The 17,545-nt window shown below is 36.6% G+C and overlaps 1 protein-coding gene across 1 annotated transcript; it reads left to right on the forward strand.

Moving 5' to 3' along the window:
• Window positions 1–5,429: 5,429 nt before the first annotated feature.
• Window positions 5,430–8,464, forward strand: LOC122642373 (DNA replication complex GINS protein PSF3-like). The gene is made up of 6 exons (XM_043835822.1): window positions 5,430–5,519; window positions 5,574–5,642; window positions 5,723–5,823; window positions 6,461–6,553; window positions 8,036–8,175; window positions 8,275–8,464. The coding sequence occupies exons 1-6, from the start codon at window positions 5,445–5,447 to the stop codon at window positions 8,382–8,384; spliced, it is 588 nt and encodes a 195-aa protein (XP_043691757.1). The 5' UTR covers window positions 5,430–5,444; the 3' UTR covers window positions 8,385–8,464.
• The last annotated feature ends 9,081 nt before the right edge of the window (window positions 8,465–17,545 follow it).

Here is a 17,545-nt window from a genome sequence, read left to right on the forward strand (position 1 = left end):
CCCCACCACAGGAACTGCAAGTCCAGGTACCGTCGCCAGCGACACCGAGTCTGAAACTTTAGATGATAACTCCGATGGCAAAGAGCGTTTTCCTCTTGCTCTACTTCCACGTGGTCACTGCCAAGATTCTTCGACCTACATGGCTTCATGCACACAGCACTTCCCTCTTGAGTCTTGTTGATCGCAGCAATGGGGAATGATCTATCAATATGCCCAAACACCTTGCACACACTGCACAAAGGAGGAGACCAATCATAATGTACTGGCTGCTCTACCAGCGTGCCATCCTCCTGGGCAATAAAAATAGTAGCAGGTGGCCCATTAGCCGCTTTAATGGAGACACAGATTAGCGTGAAAGAGAGTCATTCGCGTCGCATCGTTCTTCTATCAGCACAAGTTGGGCGCCCCAGAACACTTGCAATGCGACCCAATGAGCGATCACCCCAATATTGCAAATTGGGGCGATAAAGCCTAACCCACAAAGGCAACTCAGTCTCCTCTTTCTGTATAAGAGAAACTTCAGGAGTCCAAGGACGAAGGATCAGAGGACGGGAACCAAGTGTCCATGGCCCTTCATCCAAAATCTGTCGTCTAAGATCCCTACCCTGAAAATCAAACACAAACATACCACTTTCAAGTCCAAAAACCTCAAGACCTCCAACATGCCCCCACTGGTCCTTCACAAAACGCTGCATTGATGAAAATGAAGGCTTTAGCCCAAAAACATAACTGACCAAGGCAGCCTCCCATCTATCCCTCTCATCGGCTAACTCTTCAGCGTTGTACTATGCGACTTTCTTGCCGTTGACAATTGAAGGTTCAAGGTTATGGAATAGCACCCGCTTCCTCTCTTACCTTCCCTTCACGGAATAGTCCAGCCCACGACTGTTGACCTCCACTTCGAGACCCATTACCATGCACAGCAATAGGTGATGGAGCGTCATGGGTCACCGGTACTGACACTCCAGTGAACATAAAAAAACCAAAAACTTTCAGAGCACTTACCATGATGTGGTGATTCTGTTTGTTAGATAAATCAACAGATAGAGAATTCAATTTAAAAAAAAAAAATAGAGAGAATAATTTGGCATGTCTGCTTGTCAAATATTAGAGTTGACTACGATTTGTATACAGCTCTTATATTTTGGTATTGTCCCTTGTTCATATGTCGACTTGTTTTCAAAAACGCTTTAATTTTTTAAGTATATTCTTTAGATTTACTTTACCATGTGATTAATTATTATTATTAAAATAAGAATGTTGAGATGGATTCTTACCAAAAAAAAATAATGTTGAGATAGATGAATGGGAAAACTAAAAGAGATAAAGGGAGACAAATCGTTATGATGTCATAGTGCAGTTTACCACCAATAAGGAGTTGGAAAATTGAATTGTCCATTTTGGGCTAAAAGCGACATCGGCTGTGAAATCAAGAATTGACTCAGGTCAGGGATTGATTCGTTCCAACTATTTTTATAAAGAAGATGATTCATAATCGACTGATATGATTCCACTTCATTGACCATTGATATAAAGCATCCAAAATCAAGATCAGTTACCATTAGTTCTGATCCAAATTGGGTGATTTGTCAATCCAATTTTTTAAACCATGGTTCACATAGGTCAGTTTGCATTGGATTCATGTCCAACATAGGTCATGTCTAGTTACATTTGATTCATGTCACACATCCTACATTTAATTTAACTAAACTAAAAACTAATTACGAAATGACAAAGGGGAGGGTTAAACTCTAAACCTGTAAAGTTATATAATGGAAAGTCTTGCACACCCTTAATGTGATGTCCTGTATCTCACATTTTCATTCTTATTATTTTATTTGTATTTGTATGGTGCTGACAGGTATCTTGTGTTTTTGTGGAAGCCTGAGTTGATCGGGTGTATTCTCGTAGGCTTGAGATATTGTTTAATCGATGGTTTTTATAATATGTTTATTTATGTTTATTATTACTTTACTGAATATGAGCATGTTTTAAAAATATTGTGTATTTTAAGTATTTTATACCTTTTATAAGGCTTTTGTTATTTATGAATTAAGTGTTTTATTCTGTTTAAATCATGCAAGTCCTTGAGTTCTTGCAGAAGAGAAGGTTTAACCAAGGGTTGGTTCACCTTGGATTGTTTTGGTGCATTTCAAGTGGCAATATTAGTTTTGCAATTAGAAGATTTGACCAAGGGTAAAATTGAAAACGTAAAAATTTAGTAACTATGCAAGTGATTCTATTGATCAAATAGAATAATAGAGAGGGATTTTAGTGAGGTTATAATAGGAGACCATTAACGAGTTAAGATATTTACAAAGCTATCATTATGGCTTATAAGAGAATTATGTTGTAGAGAAAAGATTTTTTATATTAAAAGGAGAAGAGAAAGGCTTAGAGAAGAAAGGGAGTTTGAAAAACATTCTACTTATAAAAATCTTTAATCTTTGAGAGGAGTTTGATGATTCTTGGTTTAAGAAGTTGATAAGCACGTAAGTGGAAGAGATAAGCCCAGTTCACTCGAGGATGAGCTTGAGTTTGAGGTATAACACTTGAAATTCATTTGGTTTTGGCTTGGTTTTGTATAATGATGTTAGAATGGTTTGTTAAGACTTGGATGTGTTATATATCCATGATAGGTTTTAAGTGATTTAAGAAGGAGATCCTTGGATTTCATGATATTGAAAGAGAATCACCATTTTAGGGTGAAAAACAAGGTAACAGAGATTGAAATGAATTTGTTTTGCATCTAATGTTTGATTTGTGTCTTAGATGGTTTATTCATGTTAGTTATGATGTATCCTCCTAGGTCTTAACTTGAATTAAAGAGTTGAAACGATTTGATTGAGGAATCAAAGAAAAACTCTAGTTCTGAAGAACAAAGAGAGCATTCAAGGTAATTATCTTTTTGATTTTGTGGATTCTTAATGCATGTTTAATTTAAGTATGCCATTGTGCTTAGGATATCTATTTTGATGGGATTATATATTTAATTTGTGCATAGAGGATTAAATGTTGAAACCCCTTGATTATCCCATTTATTGCTAAATTTTCAATTCTGGACAGACTGACCTCTGTGTACTCGGGGTGGCATAACTCACTCATTTAAAATGAAAATAGGGTGTTTCAGGAGGAATTAAAAAGTAGACTCATAAGGCTTCATTATCTATGTTTAAAGTTTTTTCAGAAACTGCGTGAAAGTGGGTTAAAAATCCCCTAAAAGTTCGACGCAAAGCAGAAAATTCTACTATATTTTGTTCAATTGTCTTATAATGCTCAATTCTTTTGAGTGCTTTCTTTAGGATTTATTCAAGGACTATAAAGAGACTTTTTGGTGATTGAAATACTTTTGAATGTGATGTTTTCTACTATAGGACCTCTACCTTAGACAAGAGATTGAAGACTCCAAAGATTGATTGAAGTTTTGTATCGAAACGATCAAGTATTGGACTGTTGTGAGTAATCTAACTCAACTGATAGTTAAATATGAAATGTAATATATAAATAATTTGTGTTATGGATTAGTAAATGATCATAGTACAATATGACTAATTTTATGAAAAAGTATATTTATATTTATGATGAGTGCTATGGATTATTATTGGTCATACTACAAAGTGAGTAATCTAACACAATTAATGGTTAGTTATTACTTGTAATGCATGAATGATGTGTGTTATGGAAAAGTAATGATCCTAGTAGAATATGGATGATTTTATAATCTATGTATCCTATAAAAATACGTACTCAATTTTTTTTGTCAAATTTTTTAATAGATAAAAATGCCCCTGTCCTCTATGAAAGAAAGAATTTTGGCATAGACGTACTACAATGGTAAAATGGTCATCATCCCAAATTCTCTCATTAGTGTTCCTCTATGAAACGCTACAATGTTTCGGTGCTTCCTCAGTCTCTCCCCATCATGTCTCTACCATTCCCTAACACTTCCTCTTACGCGTCTCTTTCTTTGAGACTCCTTTTTCTCTTTTGGTGAAATCTTTCTTTGAGACTCCTCTCTCTCACATCCTACGCTCATCGCAAGCAAAACGGTCTTCGATGGTGCCATCAGAGTACATTGATCACTATCAAGTTAGTCATCGTGTCTTCCAAACCCTTCTCCTTCCCTCTCCACTTTCTCAATCATCTTCCTCGATTCTCTGGTTATAGAGAAGCCACGAACAGGCTTCGTTTCAAATCTATTTGTGATTCGCCTCCTTTCCCTTTCCTGCTCAAATCACCGAAGGGTGTGAAACAATACTATTTCCCCTTGAAACCTTCTATAGCCTCCAATTCCTAGACCTTTCTCTCTCTTGAGATTGCATTTACTTTCATGGTTCGGTTCCACCATGACCACTGACCTATATGATCTCTAATTGGCCGTGTCTGATTTATCTGCATTAAAAAATTGTTTCTTGCCCATGGATGTTGCTCTTTGTGCTCCAGAATCGAAATTGAAATGTTTGATCTTGGATCGCTGTAATGCTGATGGTTCTCCTTTGATTTCCTTGAATATATGTTTGCCAAGTCTCTTACGCTTTGAGTTTGTTGGGATTCCACCTGTTGGTTTTAGTGCCATGAATCTTTCCGAAAACAAAGATTGAGGTCTACATAACCGCAGGCAAAACGGTCTTCGATGGTGCCATCAGATTACGTTGATCACCATCAGGTTAGTCATCGTATTTTCCAAAAACCTTCTTCTCTCTCCACGGTCTCCTTCACCCTCCCCATTCTCATTCCCCCAAATTATTTTTTGAGTTTTTTTTCTTCATGTGTTAGCTTCTCCATGTTTACTAGGGTATTCTCTCAATTCTATTTGGTGATTGTTTCAGAAATTGCAAGTTCGAAATATGATTTGTTCTTGATAGAGTTTTCTCCTCTCATGCAAGATATAATATTCCTTTAAATTTTGGCTGATTTCTTTTATGTTGATTGATATCTCATTGATAAATTATTGAGATTTTGAAATGGGAAAAAGAAAAAAAGAAAAGGATAAAGCCTTGGAACTCATAAAAGAAAAAAGTCTTGGATGTCCTTCCTAATGAATTCTCCAGATCTAAAAACTCCCTCTTTGATGTTCTTTCATATGTCGAGAGTCTTTCAATGAAGAATGTGATATCTGAGCTATTTGTTTTTGTATTGCACACCTGTTAATTTGTAATTACTATCTTAACTTATTTAATAGCTCTCTTAGAGTAAGTAAAATTAAAATTTAACCACCAATTATAATTTCTTATCTGTTTGTGAGAATTTTACGACTATACAATATCTAATGTGACCCTTGATTAGCCTATGCAAGCATGCTTGTGCAAGAAAGAAATTGGAGTTCTATTTGTTTTACAGGTTTACACAGTTTGGAGAAGATAGATGTTTCAGTTATGCTTTGATAGGTTTACTTAGCTAAACAAAAGGAACTAGCAAGAGTAATTGTCTGCTTTTGTTTAATAATGGCTCATTATTATAACATTGACGACATTATCATGGATAGGAGGTTATTGCCTATGGATTTTCATGCTGATTTTGTTAAGAATTTACCCTATTTCTGATTCCCCACTTTAACTCACACTCGCTCGCAGATCATCTCAGTTTTCCAAGTGGCTGCTAATGGAGTTGGACTCCTTGATCCCAATGCGGAAACAAATAGTGTATGACCTTTGGAAAGCGTGAACTTATGCAAACTAATTGTTAATTGTGTTCTAATGGTTTGGTTGTCTGTCCTAGACAGGTTGAACAAGGTTCAAAGGTAGAGCTACCTTTCTGGCTAGCCCAAGAGTTGCACCTTAGGCAGGCAATTGCTATGAATGTGCTTGCCTGTTTCAATCAAAAGTAAGGTTTTTAGTTCCTCTAATTGAATTTTGATGTAAAAGAAACAGATATTACTTGCATCAGTGTTGGATGTTAAGAAGAAACATTGTTCCTTACCTGCATCGTTTATACTGCACTGCTCTGACTTGCTGGGACCGGCTGTTTGATGACCTGATTCTGCCCATCTAGCCATTAGAATGTAAATATTTTTTTCTTCTGGCTCTACATCTTAATCTTCAAAGCATACAAAAGAACATTGTTAATACTTGCATCAGTGTTGGATGTTAAGAAGAACCACAGTTTCTTATCTGCATTGTAACATTGCACTACTTTGACCTGCTGGGACCGGCTATTTGATGACCTGATTCTGCCCTTCTAGCCATTAGAATGTAAATATTTTTTTCTTCTGGCTCTGCATCTTAATCTTCCAAGCATACAAAAGAACAAAGTCAACTGTTATAACCCTGTTTAGATCAATTTTAGTCCTATAGTATCTCCTAAGGTGGTGCCTATAAATTGGTTGGGACCTACTCCCTTGCAGCTATGTTTTGTTTAGACATCTAGAACAGATTTTCCCAGCATTGATGCAAGTTTTTCTGAAAAGAAAATGAATTAGATTTTATATTGTCTATCAGTAATTTGTTTTTGTAACTGCCAGAATAAGGAAGTCAGTCCAGGCAGATGCTGCATGTGTTGATCTCAGGAATAGGTGCCCCTACTTCTATGAATTAGGGTGCAAGATTGCACCCCTGTGAGTTCCCTTCCCTCAGAATTTCTCTTGTGCATATTTTTGAGTTGTTTACGATGTACTGAAATATATTTGTTTGAGAGAAAAGACTTATGTCCCATTTTTCACTCTCGGAGTAGTTCAACTTGTGCCATTATCATTTTGTTGTTCACTGCAAGGCATTTGTAATCGCATTCATGGTAGACCAATGACATCCAATGCCCTTTGTATTTATGCATAAAGAATTCAGACATTCCATTTTTTATTTTAAATGTAATGTAGATTATACCTAACTCCATTCTTTTTAGTGGTGCCTTTTTTTTGTTCTTTTTGGTTTTATGAGAAAAAATAATGTGTATTACTATAGTGAGGTGTCCAAAAAAAAAAAAAAACCTGTAGAAAATCAACCAAGATGCCGTATAAAGTGATGCCATTTAATGTCAAATAAATCATAAAATTAACGTAAGATGCTGGTCAATTGGATGCTCTGACCAACTAAAACATGCGCTTCTGATGGGAGTTGGACAATTTTCTTGGTCCTCTTGATCAATCCAATTAGACAGATGTGAGTTCTGTTAGCTTTCAAGCATTAGAATAGGGCTTACAACAGAAACAAAAGGAAGATATTCAAATTAGGTTAGATATCAGATCTGAAGGAATAGAAAGAACATATCAGAAATAGAGGGAGACGGATATGTTCTCATCAGAGGCCGAAGCAGAGAATAAGGATAACACAAATAGAAGAGAAGGAATAGAAGTGATAGAAAAGAACTGTATTGTTACTTGTAAGAGATGATTTGGCAGTCTTTGCTGGAACAATGGAATATTGATTCATAAAAAGACATCAACATCATTGCATTGTTTTGTTCTAAATTTCCTCTTTCTTAATATGGGTTATGGTGTGGATTCTGGTTTTTTAGGTTGATTAAGGATATCAACTTTCATTTAATTAGTTTACTTTAAAAGTACAAACTTTAAAGGCATGCTTTAGGAAGGATATTTTTCCTTCTTTTTCTCGTATTATGGAAGGGTTGGATGGGTGTTGAACAGTTGCTCTAACAAATGCTCAACTGTTCAGAAAAGTTGCCTCTTGACTGTTGAGTCTCTCTTAAGTACATAAAAAGGTGATGCCAAACAAGAATATAGTTTTTTTTTTACTTTGATTGTACACGAGCATTTTGGCTTCTGTTTTCACATCTCTAAATCTTCTGGAGTGCATTATTTTACGAGCATTTTGGCTGGAGACTGGAATTACTGAATGCATGTTTGTGGATAGTGCTTTGGCCAGTAGCATGCCTGAATAATTCATTCTCCTTCAAGTTATACCCGGAATAGAGTTGAGTGGTGAAACAGGATTCATGTGGTTGACCCTTGTCAGTTGGGATAAGGCATAGTTGAGTTGAGATTAATGCAAATAATTACGTTATTTTCAATTCAATTATTTCTATGATAGTATTGCTGCAAGTGGAATGGCTGGTTCTGAAGAAATTTTTTTGTAATGGTTAGGGTTGGTGACCGAACCATTGGGTCCTTCCTCTTGTATACATTTTCCAGTAGGTATAATGAAGTTTTGAGCAAGGCCCACAGTGCAGCATTTGCGGTAGCTCCCAAGTTTTTGAATCTTCTTACAAAAGAAGAAACTCATTGTGAGATTTCAACATGTTTGACTCTTCTTCTTCTTTTTCTTTTTCTCTTCACCATGGATTATTAGTGAACCATTGAAGTCATTGTTGTCCCTTTTGAAGTGTATGAAGCAGCCCGATCTTCAATGGCAGCGTTTAAGAAATGGTGGACAGGTGGGCCCAGATTTGAAAGGGCATCCATTCTTGGAATAAAGAGGAAACCTGCTAATTAGATGCAAGCTCTGGCTGCCATTCTATCTCAATCCCTTTGCCAACAAAAAGTGGTGAACCAGGAATTTTAATATTTGAGGGGGCATTAATTAGTTTATCAAGTTGCCTTACAATATTCATTTGTCTCATCCAGTGTAAGAATGTAGCAATGGAAAACAACAATAATACTAATACAAATTTGATGGTGCTCATTTGGTTATCTGTTTTATCTTTTTTTTCCCTCACTTACCCCCCCTTAGTTATTGAGTGGGTTATTTTCCCTGCTTTAGTGATTTTTTATTATTAACTTGTAGCTTGTGATCTTTGATCATTTTAATTGAATTAAGTACTGTCTCATAAAATAATTATGGTTTGTAGCAAGGATTAAGGAGTAGAAAGTCAGATATTTTTATCACCCAAAGCATTTTTAGTAATCGGGTTCCCAACTGGATAAAACACTAGGCAAGAAATAATTGAATTACCTTGCAAACAGTTAGATGATTAAGATCAACTTATTAGACTCAATATATGAGGCTTTATATTTTAGGGGATATAGTTGAATTAAAAATTTTATTGTCCTCATCCAACATGTGGAATTGATAGTAACCCTGCCTTGTGGCAAGTAGGTGGATGAGCCTGATCCTAAATCCTGTTGATCCAAATTGGCTGATCTAGAAAGAGTTTTAGGGTTCAGGCTGAATCACAATCCTAATTGGTTGAGGTTGGTCTTGTTGTTGGTTGCATTTATGTGAACCTTGCTCAGGACCCTATACAAGGGTTACCATTGTAATTTACTTTGTTTTAAGAATCTGTTCATTCTGCTAGTGCAAGTTCTCTACCCTGGAGGAGAATTAGATAAAGGCTCCTCCCCCTTATGCTGTTAGTTTCTTACCTTTGAATGACAAGCTTTCTACATCTTGCAGGTGAATACCCTATATTTTGGATCGTATAATATTAAATTAACCACTCTCCCTAATCAGTGTAAATGAAGCTCTGACTTCATTAACATGGTTGATAGGGACTGAAACGAGCCGTTATGACAGTATTCCTAGACCTCAGAGCATCACCATGGAGGTTGAATTGGGACATTATGTGCTCGCCCCTTATATACTGATTCTATGGTTGCATGGTCGCTTTTTTTTTTTTTTTTTTGAACCTTTAAAACAAAAGAAAATCACTGTCAGGCTCTCTCTCTCTCTCTCTCTCTCTCTCCCTCTGGGATTCTTGCACATAGATTCTTAGTAATTTACTCCCCGCCACCATTTGCAATAATAAAACAGCTTAATATATTCAATTCTTTTTTTAATACTCATTAACATTGTTTTTTTTTTTTTTTTAACTTTTATTTTTTCACATGCAATTGCACACATACGTTGCACGTGTGAGTTTACTAGTAAATAATATATGTATGTCCATGTTTGTTTTGAAGCATTATACTGTATGAAATGATTTGCTTATTGTTTAATTGACTGTTAAAAAGAATATAAAAATTGTTATTAAGAGCTTGATCATAAACATATGAATTGTTCAATGTTAAGAGGACATAAGAGGACCGATAAAAAGAAACGATAAAGAGAAAGGGTAAATGATAAGAAGAGTAATGACCACTTGTGAGGGCAATGACATAGCGAGGGATCGCCGCGTGTCCTCCACCTCATCCCTCTTTGCGGAGAAGAGAGAGGAGAGAGAGATATAGCTAAATCGTATGTAGGGATTCGCCACCTAGAGGGGGGTCTAGGACATGAGATTGTAATGTAATGAGTCTTATGCTATGCCCTTTTTGGGAGACAAATGGTCTGTTGGTCTAGGTACATATCAAGTTACGATCTGAGGAAGGTATTAGGTACCCCAATCCACCCGGAGTTGCCAGACTTTCTGATACTAGGAAGCATAAGGTCATAACATGCTTTGGGGAAAAATGTAAAGTACAAGTAGATAAATAAAATACAAAGAGAAGGTAAGAAAACAAACCTGTAAGTTCGGCTGCAAGTCAGGGGTTAGTATACAAGAAAAATAAGAAAGGACTTAAGAACCTAAATGACCTAGGCATGATTGACTCTAATTTAAGCATGATGATGCGACAAATGCATGAGGATGCATGTGCAAGAAGAAATATGAAAGTTGACAACATGAATGCTAACATGACGGAGTCTTACACTTCGGGGGAGGGAGGTCATAAGGATATGCATGCATGTAGGTAACATACAACATAAAAAAGAAGAAAAGAAAGAGAAAGGCAATGAGTATTTGTGATCACCATCTAGAGAGATGGGATCACAATCCTCCGGAGATGCAAAACAAAGTAAAATGTGGAAACCACGAAAATCAAGTAAGGTTTAAGAGTAAAGAGAGACCTACCTAGTTAGAAAATGGTCATTACGAAGTCGTGGAGGTTTCCCTTTTGTAACTCAGGATGTTTGCACGTTGAGCCCTTGCCGCTTGTTGTGGCTTCTCTTGCCTCTTGTATGCGATGCTTCATTCCCAAGCCTAAATTATCAGATGTATGTACTAAGACCTTGATCTTGAAGACTTAAGTGTGTTTTAATTGCACTCAAAAAGTGGAGGAGTGATCAACTAAGGCCAAGTGAGAGCCAAAGCTATGACTTCAAAAAGGGGGTTGAATGGGGGTTTTTTGTGAAGTTAAGGCTAGGATAAATCCATGTAACCCTCCTCAACATGAGAGGGGGTGTATTTATAGATGTAGAGTAGTGTGTGCACTCCCAAATTTGTGTAGGGATCTTGGGCTTGATTTGGATCGTCTAAAAGATGTGTCTTTGCATCGACGGTGGGTGTAAAATCAAGGTAAGAGCTAATGGGGTGTGGGTAAGTGGTTAGTTGTCTTAGGAGTGGTTTCTTGGGGCCTAAAGGAGCCAAAATTGAGATATAAGTTTCTAAATTTGAGCTTGGTAGCGAAAAGAATCGAGATCGGAGTAAAAAATGGCAAGTTTTGGCTTCTCCAATTTGCACAAATTCGACAATGAACTAGGGTTAAGTCGATATCGAAGGGGGATAAGGTCGACATCGAGTGGCTATCGATGAATAGAATTTGACATCGAGGGAAGTGGATCAGTCTTCAATGGTTAAATTATGAATGTTGAAGTAGGATAGACAATAGGAATGTTCTGCCTGAAAATCATACAAAAATGTTTCTCTCATCCGAGAGAAATGACTGAAGCCGTCTGTGAAGTCTTTTAACCTCAGTAAACTAAAATATCAAACAACGGCTACCCACTTATAATTATAGGGTAGCCACTGGGTTTATATTTCTTTTTCCAGAATACTTGTCATGTAGTGTGACCCTGACCGGTATCATCTTGTTGTGTGAATTGAGATAATACGTTTATTGCATCCATTGGTTTGCTACTGATTCAGAACTTGTAATAATGGTCGATACTTAGCCGAAAACTATTTTTTGTAAAAACTTATCTGCAAGTTCCCAGCATGGTGCCAACTTCCCCCAAGATGCTTCATGTCTCTTTTTTCCTTTAGTTTGAATGCGTAGAGAACGAAGGTTGGGCACCTTCGAACGAGGAAGAAACATATAAGAGATTAAAGTACAAAAGTGGACTAGGGAGAGTACAAAGTAGATGAGCCAATGTGAGGCATAGGCAAACCTGTTCCATTTGCAACATGAACTTGATCAGTGCTAGTGTAATCAAAATGGGTACTGAGATTGGCAAAGTTGGTGGTAAGATGATGTGTAGGATTGGAGTCAGAGTACCAATAAGGATCGTAGTGACCAGTGGATGGAGCAGCATACATGGCAAAGGCTGGTGATGGAGGAGGCCAGTAACTGATATGGTAATGCTAGTAGCATTGAATGGCAGAGTGGCCATGGCATTGATAAACTTGATAGGTGATACAAGGGTGAGAATCCAAGCCATCAGAGAAGGGGTGCCCAAAATTTTGCAACCACGGTTGCGGCCGTGGCCACGCCCACGTCCACAGTTAAAGGAAGAAGAAGTCGGTGTGTCAAAAAATTTTATGGCAGCATTGACACTGAGGTTGGAATCGATGGGTGGTTCGACAATGGGGGATTGAAGGAGAACCTCCTGGTTGAAGAGCAATCCAAGTAAGTCATCAGAGATATGGGCTCCAGCTGTGAGGTAATGGATGTAATGAACACATCATATTCATATCCAGGGCTGCCAAGAATACTTGGAACAAATTGGTATTAAGAAATTGAATGTATAGCGACAGCAAGATGATCATCCAAGGATGTGGCCTTTTTTACTGTAGTCGGTGATGGAAAGAACGCCCTTCTTGAAGGAGTGAAGTTGAAATTTAAGTCGCATTATGCATGTGTGTGAGGAGCATACATCTTCTCAAGGGCTCCCCACATGGCATGGGGGGTATCAAGGCCGATGACATGTACAAAGACGGATTCAGTGAGAGTGGAAAGAAGACAGCGGAGAATGAGCTTATCTTGATGTTGTCATGATGTATACTCCAAGTTTACAGTGGTAGCATCGATGTCATGAAAAGATGGTGTGGAACCAGCGGTGGAGGAAGGAACCGTTGAAGAGGGTAATAGATATGAGTTATCAACATACTGAAGAAATTATGCGCATCATAAGAGGTAGTTGTTGTGGTCCAGCTTGATTTGAAGGACATGAGAGATGTTGTCGATGGCAAAAGGAGTGGGAGGGGAAGTAAAGGTAGTGGATGAATTGAGAGAGGAAGTAGAGGAGGAGGAGGAGGACAAAGCCATGATATTTAGTAGTGGGTGAAAAGTCGTTGTAGCTCTGATACCATATAAAGTTCTATGATGGAAAGTCTCACACATCATTAGCGTGTGGAGTTTGTATATTTATATTGAGTTGTACAGTGCGTGAGTGAAAGGCTCTTGTTACAAAGGATTACAAAAGATAAGAGTCACAGTGATCAAGTTGTTATACGAGATATACAAGATGAGTTTTGAGATAAGATATCCATAGATTGAGGTGGTTTTAGCCTCAACTTCTAGTAATTAGAGACCAAAACAAATTAGGGGTAAGGGTGTTTTCTATAATAAGATTATGATGTGTTCTTAGGAAACTGTAGGATGATATTGTTATTTGACAAATAATCCTTACTGACACATAGTTGGAAAACCAGATTTTTTGACTCCATTCGTCTTTCAAAAAAACTTGGTGACTCGGCTTTGTCAAACTCGCTAAAGGCCAGTGACCTTTTGTTTTATTTTTTATTTTTAATACAATCGATATATATATATATAAATTGATAAAAAAAAAAAATACAAAAAAATATGGAAAAAACCAGATAAAATAAGGAATCACATATCGATGCATTTTGAATTTATACCATTGAACACGAGTAGGGAGTCGAAGAGTTGAGGGTTTCTTATTATTTTAGAATATAAATTTAGTATTTTACTCAACTCAGTTTCTAAATGAACCAGCTTTATGGCTTTTCTAAAAATGACTAAACTCATCGAGTTTGTCATGACTTTGATAAAAATATAAAGTCTTATTTGACTCGGATGATTTATGACCCAATCTCGTCATTTTTTACCTTGACCTAGTTTATACGACTCTTGACCAGGTTTTCCAAAATTTTGACTCGACTCGAGCTACTCGCCCAGTTAAAACCTGATTTTCCAACTATGACTAGCACATCAACCCCTTCGGGCTATTTCAAAAAACAAAAACAGAAGGGGCATTTATTGCCGCCTTGGCTTCCAGTGATTGGAAACCAAAACAAACTAGCTAGAGGTAAGGGTGTTTTCTATGGTAATATTATGATATATTATTAGGAAATTATGAGATAATGTTTTTACTTTGCCCCTTTTTTATACCTTTGTTGTTTTTCTTTACCAAAATCATAAATGGAAAAAAGAACTCTATAGGATAGTGTATCGGTTGTGCCCAGATACAGAGGAGGGTGAAATGACCGTCCTACTGTCCATGAAAGGTGAAATTGATACCACTGTTGATGTTTCTATACACGCTCCCATTGGTCCTAGTACATGCGTAGTGGCCACGCTCTCCCATAGAAAACACTTCCTTATCTTAAATTAGGGAGAAAGAACGCTACCTGGTGTTGTGTGTGGGCGTGTACCTGCACCCAAACATAGTCCAACACAAAAAGACCGTCGCATACCCTGTGGAAAGGTCTAGGGGTGCGGTGGTCTTTTTTATACCAGGCTGTGTTTAGGCGCAGGTACCACACACTGCACCGATTAGGGTTCCTTTTCCACTTAAATGACTAAAATGAATTATTTTGAATAATTCTTCGTCTGAATATTTCTCGAATCTTAATTGCTAACTATGAGTTGTACCTCTTGAATCATGGTTTGAGGTACCAATATTGGATTACTTGACACAGTCGATACTGCATGGTTTTGAAGGTGACCGATACTGACACCTAGCCGATACTGTATCGGTGAAATGGTATGGACTAGGGGTAAATGGTCAAAAACTTATTTTTGTAAGGAAACACAGGGGTAAACTTGTCCTATACGGCCGATCTATTCTGATACCGTGTTGATATTGTGTTGGTTTTGAAGCTGATCAATGCCCAATTCAATACCATGCACTAAAACCATGCTCTGAATGACATAGTTGAAAAATTAGGTTTTGACTCGAGCAAGTCACCCAAGTCGAGTAAAAAATTCTTAAAACCGGGTCAAGATTCTTGAAGACTTGTCCAAGCTTAAAAATGCCTAGACACCGTGTTTCACCATTTATCCCCTCTTTTGAAGTATTAAAGGAGAAAGCTTGCTCACCCAAAAAAACAAAAAGACAAAGCATGAAGAATTATGCACCGTGGTTCACCATTTATCTCCTCTTTTATGTACTGTGGTTTTTCAGTTTGCAAAAGATTTATGTACTCATTACCCCATTACCCAAGAGACAAGATTAAATATTGGAAAAAGAAGAATTGTTACTATTTGAGAGGAGTCAAATGCCACAGAGAAGATGCATTTAATGCCATCAACTTTCCAATGAAGAATTGTTGTTATTTGTGAGGAGTCAAATGCGCCAAAGAATATGCATTTAATGCAATCAACATTAATATCAAAAATTGAAAAAGTATAAACGTTCTGGACATACTTTCAAAAGAAAACACAACTCATTTTCCAACTATGTTGAATGGTTAAAATTTTATTTTTCCGGCACAAATCATTAAGGCATACGTGTACCTTAAACCTATTCTCATGCCACCGTAAAGTTTTGGGTACTATATGCCTTATCTGTTTCATGTCACCTTTAACTTTTTCTTCAACCCTCATTGAGGATAAGACAAAATATTGTGATTTTTTTTTTTGGTGAAAATGTTGTGATCTTAATACGGATTGATTGGTTGAAAATGTTTGTTTTTTTTTCTTTTTAAAAAGATTGGGCTGAAAATGTTTAAAAATATATTTTGTTAGTATTAGACCTCATATCGGCTGAAAAATAATTATAGATTAAAATTAAAAAAAAATAAAATACCATAATATTATAAAAATCAGAATGGGAGACAAAACTAAAATTAGAATTTTTTCCCCACCAAACTAAAAAGAATTTTTTTAGTTATAAAATACCAAAATACTATAAAAATCAAAATCTTTTGTTTTTTCCCCTTTACTTTATGTTCTATAATTCTTGTTGAATTTGGTTTCATGAAATTTCTTGACAGGATTATATGAACAAGATTCTCTAATTTATTGCACTTTAGAGTTATATAAGGTGTAGTTATTGTAGGCAAAACTACGGTCCATGGGATCATTATGGTTCACCATGGCAAACAAATATACTACAAAATTAGGGTTTTGCACGCCCTGGGTTATGCCATGGTGTCCCATGGGTGCCCCATTAAATTTTAGGATTTTCTATCATTGCCCATGGGAACCATGGTGCATCCCTGTTAGGGTTTCTCCTTTCCTGTTGTGTCCCATGCAATTATAGAACGCAATAGGGACGGGAAAAAAATCTCTAATCCATCACATGGCAAGAGAATCCATCCCATACTCGCATGACGCTGCAAATTACTAGCAATAGCTATACAAAAAGGGTCTCCCTGCTTCTGAAACCTTACATCATAATATAAGTCTGAAATATAAATTAGATCTTTACCATGCTTCCAAGGCCAAGTGGATTTGGTTGGAGATGGAAGAACATCGGTTATCTTTGGATTTGAACACCATACTTCTTGACTCTTCAACCCCAAAAATGAAGCGTGATCCAAATCGGACGGAATACTATGTAAAACGGGCTCCAAGTGTGAATAAGTAGTCATATAACCTGCAGCAAAAAAGGTAAATCTTCCTCCTGTCAAAAAGATATACGGCCATCCTGCTATACTCAATCCAAATATATAGTATCCAATAAGTGCAACAATCATCAATTGTTAATCACCAATTGTTAATCAAGCTGACGGATTCCGACTGAAACAACAAAACAAAAGAAAAGAGGACTCATATTCAATGTCCAAAATACGAGAAAAGTAAGGTGAAAGCATGGAACAAAAACTCGATCAAAACCTGTCAAAATCACCGAGTTACCTCGGTTTGCCAGGTTCCTGAGACGAGTTGAAGGGGGGATTTTATAAAATTCTTGGATTCGATCGGGTTTCGATGGTTTCGACACATATACCCATCGAAACTAGGGGAAACTTGGCTTGAAACTAGGACAGATAGGTATTTATGCCAGAAACCAGGACAGACACTTAGTTATGTCTAATATCATTTAAGTAAATTCATTTACTTAAGATATTATTCATAAAAAAAACAAATACCCCCTATTTGAATCCAATAAAAATAGTTAAAAAATAAAATTCCAAAAGAAAAAAAGTCAACCCCCCATTTCAAAAACGAAAACTGGATTTTCGACAATAGGTGCAATTTTCAACTTTCAAATGCTGGGGGTTTTCTCAAATCTAAAAATTCCATAAATCTTAATATGGTAAAACAATGCTAAAAACCAAAGCTGCGATAAAATATTCATTTGTTTTGATGTCCAAAAAAATATTTTCATTCAGAGCGATTTTGACAGCATTCGCACTTACCAAATTAAATTTGACCGGTACATAACTCCTTCAATATAAATCAGATTTAAGCAATCTTGGATTTATTGGAAAGCTATCAAAACAAAGCTTTCTAATAAACCCAAGATTGCTTAAATCTCATTTATATTGAAGGAGTTATGTTCTGAACAAACCTTATTTGATACCATATCCAAGAACAATATACAATATCAAA

Source organism: Telopea speciosissima, chromosome 10 (genome assembly GCF_018873765.1).
Source record: "Telopea speciosissima isolate NSW1024214 ecotype Mountain lineage chromosome 10, Tspe_v1, whole genome shotgun sequence".
In the NCBI taxonomy this organism is placed as follows: Eukaryota; Viridiplantae; Streptophyta; class Magnoliopsida; order Proteales; family Proteaceae; genus Telopea; species Telopea speciosissima.